Source organism: Morone saxatilis, unplaced genomic scaffold (assembly GCF_004916995.1).
Source record: "Morone saxatilis isolate NCDOM2014 unplaced genomic scaffold, NCSU_SB_2.0 Contig9, whole genome shotgun sequence".
In the NCBI taxonomy this organism is placed as follows: domain Eukaryota; kingdom Metazoa; phylum Chordata; class Actinopteri; family Moronidae; genus Morone; species Morone saxatilis.
The window spans coordinates 10,724,173-10,728,821 of NW_023340268.1; the positions used below are offsets into that span (position 1 = coordinate 10,724,173).

At 41.0% G+C, this 4,649-nt stretch overlaps 1 protein-coding gene across 1 annotated transcript in view; it reads left to right on the forward strand.

Annotated features, from left to right (window-relative positions):
* The window catches only part of jarid2b (jumonji, AT rich interactive domain 2b), a 100,205-nt gene that overhangs the window by 48,633 nt on the left and 46,923 nt on the right, over window positions 1–4,649 (forward strand). The window contains exon 2 of the mRNA XM_035681230.1: window positions 1,921–2,044. Coding sequence (XP_035537123.1) covers window positions 1,921–2,044 — 124 coding nt within the window. The remainder of the gene's footprint in view (window positions 1–1,920; window positions 2,045–4,649) is intronic.

Consider the following 4,649-nt stretch of genomic DNA (forward strand, 5'->3'; position numbering starts at 1 on the left):
ATCATAACATCTCTTGTGTCTTGTGTGTTCGAGTCAGTGTGAATGGAGTTTATAGACTCAGGGTTGGAGCAATGAAAGAAAGACATTTGTGAGCAGTAGTCATTTCAGTAGCATTTTATTCACCGGCTGTGGGAGGGTGCATAATATTAGGATGAGATGAACTTTCTCCCTTTCACACACTCAGACGGTCTGACACACATACACACTCGGTTTCTGTCCTACCCCCAACCGCAGTTGTCTGAATTCCTGCGCCTTCAGGATTTTTTTTTTTTTAGTTTGCACTCATTCTTAGTGGAATGCTGTCACTGTTATCTTGTTATTACAGCAGCGATAAACCATCTTGGAGTAATTATTTTCGTGTGAGGTGGAGATTTTGAATACGTCCCGCGCTGATGTCACTGTGAAGCCCGCAAGCAACTTAGTCGAGCCAACTCAAACGATCTGAGTCAACTGAATCATCAGAACTGTGCTCCCACACTCGGTTGCGTTACATTTGACTCAGACTGGAATCCAACCGAAATCAGGCTTGTTTTTAATTCAAATAATTAGCATACATTAGTCGGAAAGTGTTTTTTTATTTTTTCTCCCTCAAACCCTTACAGCTGAGATCTACTCGGCCCATGGCTTGACTAGAGAAAAAGCTATTTCCACTTTCCATTATTTATTAATACCTCTTTGTTGTTGCTCATGTCCTAATCTCATTTCCTTTAGTCATTAGCGTTGTTCGACATCAAACACAGCTGCTAGAGCAATGAGCGTAGGGGAGAAAGGGGGGAGAGAAGTATGGTTATTGCTGTTGGACACTCACTAAAGACCCTTTTTAACAATGCTCGTCGCAGTGAAATATTTTTCTATTGCGCTGTTAAAATGCTCAATATGGAGCAATATAGTGTTTTGAATAAAGTGCAGCTTTGATGTACTATACATCCTGCTGTCATGGGTTTGTTGCTCTGATTGAAACCGACTGGGGGGAAAAAAGCCACGTCTTGGAAAAGGATGTGTCGTTGGTTGTGTGCGTGCGACTTCTGGTGACCTCTTCGACAATAACATCTTCTGTCTCAGCCTCCCTGGGAGAGATTAGCAACACATGAACTCATGGTCCCATGATGCTTTTTTCATTTGCTTCCTACCTATTCATCACCATAACACTCTCCTATGGCATTGTAGTGGGATGCAGTCCTTCGTGCATTCTCATGCTAATGCTGTTGCCCTGTGTCTCTCCGCAAGCTAATGCTATGTTATGCTAATGTATTGTCATGCTAATGTCACGATATAGCAAGAAATGGCAACCAGAACGATATAAGGAGATTCCCACTTCTACAAAAGCCTTCTTTGTCCGTTTCTCTTCACTAAAGCTGTCATAACTTTTCATGCATTTCCACACTGAATACAACACCACTGTGTTTCCTGTATGTATCGTTGCCATTTTGATATATGATAAATATATATAATATAAAAATCAATTCACACCTTCCTGCTACTAAAATGCTAATTGGCTGCAGCTGCTGTCACTTTATCTTGACGTAAACAAATCATTTTCTAGGCTGTTTTTAGAGTTCCCATAGGGCAAAAAACGTACAGAGTAACTGTGTGGCACCTAATTGGCTAAAGAAGGTGAAAATGGACAGACTGCGCTGGCATTTGCTTGTTAGGTTTTGTCTTGGACATCTCAACACGACCGACCTGGAAGTCAGGATTTCATGGGAATGCCACAAAAGTTCAGCATAAACAACTGTCCAACTTGCAAACTAGATTTTTCCCCAAAAAATGGTCCCATAATTTAGAACTGTCTTTTAGCGAAGTATCAGAAATATATGCACAGAAACCGAGCATAATGGTTATCAAAGAAGTGTTTGACTGTTTCTATCTGTGGCAATAGTTTGTACTGACCTTTTTCTTCTTGTCTGAATGTTTCCACAGGATGACAGTGATGGGATCCCGTGGTCAGAGGAGCGGGTTATGCGAAAGGTGCTTTACCTCTCTCTAAAGGAGTTTAGGAGTGCACAGAAACGGCAGCTGGATGACGGAACCACAAACTCCAACGGTAAGTTCATATATATTTGTAGCTATCCACTTAACCACAGTGTGATTAGTTAATTAATAGTGGTAATTTAGTGTATTCAATGCCACATGATGAATAACAGGAAATAAAGCATACAGTACCAGTTCAAACCACTGGAATACAATAATTGTAACAAACATTAGTGTTAAATTCTGCCTGAAGTTAAGACTGAAGCCAGATCTTTGAGCATATAATGCCATTTCAGGCCAGTTTAAGTTTATTTAAATTATTTTCTTATAGCAGTTTAGATTGGAAGTGTGATACATTATTTGTCACTCATCCAGTAATCTTTATTTAGCTGAAATGAGGTCTTTGCATAGAGTTACATTTTAAATGAAATAAAATGAATTGCTTCTCTCACAGTGCACTGTAAACAGTCCTGCACCGATTAAAGGATATCTTGAAATGTAGCAATTTGACATGTTGAAAACTTTCACTTTGATTTGACGAAATGAAAAAAGCATAGAAACGGCTGCACTAGCATTTTGTGGAGTTAAATGTCAGAGTTGCCAATTTCGTCTGGCTTGGCTGACATTAGCGTCTCAGTCTAGCTCCTCATTCCTTTAATTGCAGGCGACAGTTTTATTAGTCTGTTTGTATGTGAAGTCTAAGCATGTTTTCTTTGACGACGGAACCCGATTTGACTTAAAATGGAGAGAATCCGATGGGACCAGATGATCAAGGACTCTCATTTGCTGTTTGTTGTGGGGCAGTGGGCAGCAAGCTGCAGTCTTTCACTTTGCTGGTTCGGTGTCACATCCTCAAAGGAACCCTTGAACTGAAAGTTTTTTCCCCATTTATTTTCAAATGTTGTTTATGCATCAAACAGAGGCACTCTGATGAGGTCCTCCACAGTGCAACACACAAGAAGAACATGTGTAAAAGTGTTGTTAATCTCTTTTAGGTTAGGCATTTACATTAACCCTTGTGTCCAGACGCATTAAAACATGGACCAATAGAAACCCTGACATGAATTAATACATGAAGTTGCTTAGTTAGACAGAAATCCAATTCCAGGTGGAAGCCCGCTATAGTAACAGTTGAGGGATTTTGCTGTTGTGCCGTGTAAACCTGAAACAACACAAGGAAGAGTGAGAGCACAGGGGGATGAACGGCTTGTTTTGAACCAAGCTGCCACCATGTCTTTGTTTGACACTGGTGCTCCCACACAAAAAAAACCCTCAGCCAGCCAACAGCGGAGATTTGAACTTCACACGTGCCTCAGAAGCTATTCTCAGCTGACATTAACACAACCCAGACACCGAAAGAAAGGAAAGTCATCCAGCAATCCAAGCTAGGCAGAAAGGGGAGACAGGCAGACAGACAGACAGGAGGGAAGGCTCTTTTGAAATGTAGCTTATCTTTTATACCTAGCGTTTTTTTTCCCGTCCTTATTTTTCTCATGTTTTCTTTATTATATATTTTTCCACACCTTAATTTCTTCTCTCTACGTCTGTGCCGAGTGCCCCCTCCCCTCCCTGTAGCTAGTGTATCTCTGTGTGTCTGTCTGGCATCTCATAGCTGCCACTCCAGAGCTCCTCAGGGCCTTTTAAGCCGCCGCGGGTAGCTGACCTTATCGCCTGAATAAAAATGACTCATTAGAAAGCGTCGACGGCCCGTCGTGCCGGGGGTAACGACAGCAGCCCGCGCTGACACAAAAGGGAGCCGGGCTGAATAGACGGGCCCTGCTGTTTTAGAGCACCGTGGGTTAGCAGGGCTTTGGAGGGTTGTACGAGCAGCACAGTTTCCCCGTCTCGCATAGATGTTGTGGTGAAACTGTCAGCCATTTTGGAAGATCACACTCAGCGTGCGCTACATCCTGAATGGGCAGCCCCTGCTGTTTTAGAGGACTGTGGGTTAGAGAGTCTGGGCTTATGTTGGAGCCAGACATGTGCCACAGTTTTCAGTATCACACAGGCATTATTGTGAAACTATCAGCCATTTTGGAGAGAGCCAGACCATGCATGTACATGGTCATTAAATATGTCACGGATAGAGCTGGAGAAGATGACGGATTAGAGATAACTGTCATATCTAAATCATTAGTCGGTTAATGACTTGACTGTCAGAAAATTAATATGGCAAATTTTAATAATTGTATAATTACATGAGCAAATACATTGGCTCCAGCTTCGTAAATGTTAGAAGCATTGCATTTCATTTTTTGACATCATAAATTTAATAATTTTGAGTTTCGGAGTGTTTGTTGGACAAAATAGCCAATCGCCTTGGGCTCTGGGAAATTGTGATGGGCATTATTTAGTATTTTCTAATAAATTTTTTTGCTATTTTACAGTGTGAAAGAATGGCTGCAACTAACAATTATTTTCATTATCAGTTATTCTGATGATTATTTTCTGAACTAATCAGTGAATCGTTTGTTCAACAGTGTCACAAAATGGTGAAAAGTGCTCATTTAAAGACTCCAATGTTATGTCTAGAAATATCTTTTTTTGTAAGACTAAGAATTGTTGTTTTTCTGGTTACCGTATCGTTTTTATCTACGGGGGAATGGGAAGGTGTCGTCTGACTGAAGGAGGGTACAGCAATACCTGGCTGTAAGCCTCTGTAAAAAAAAAAAAAAAAA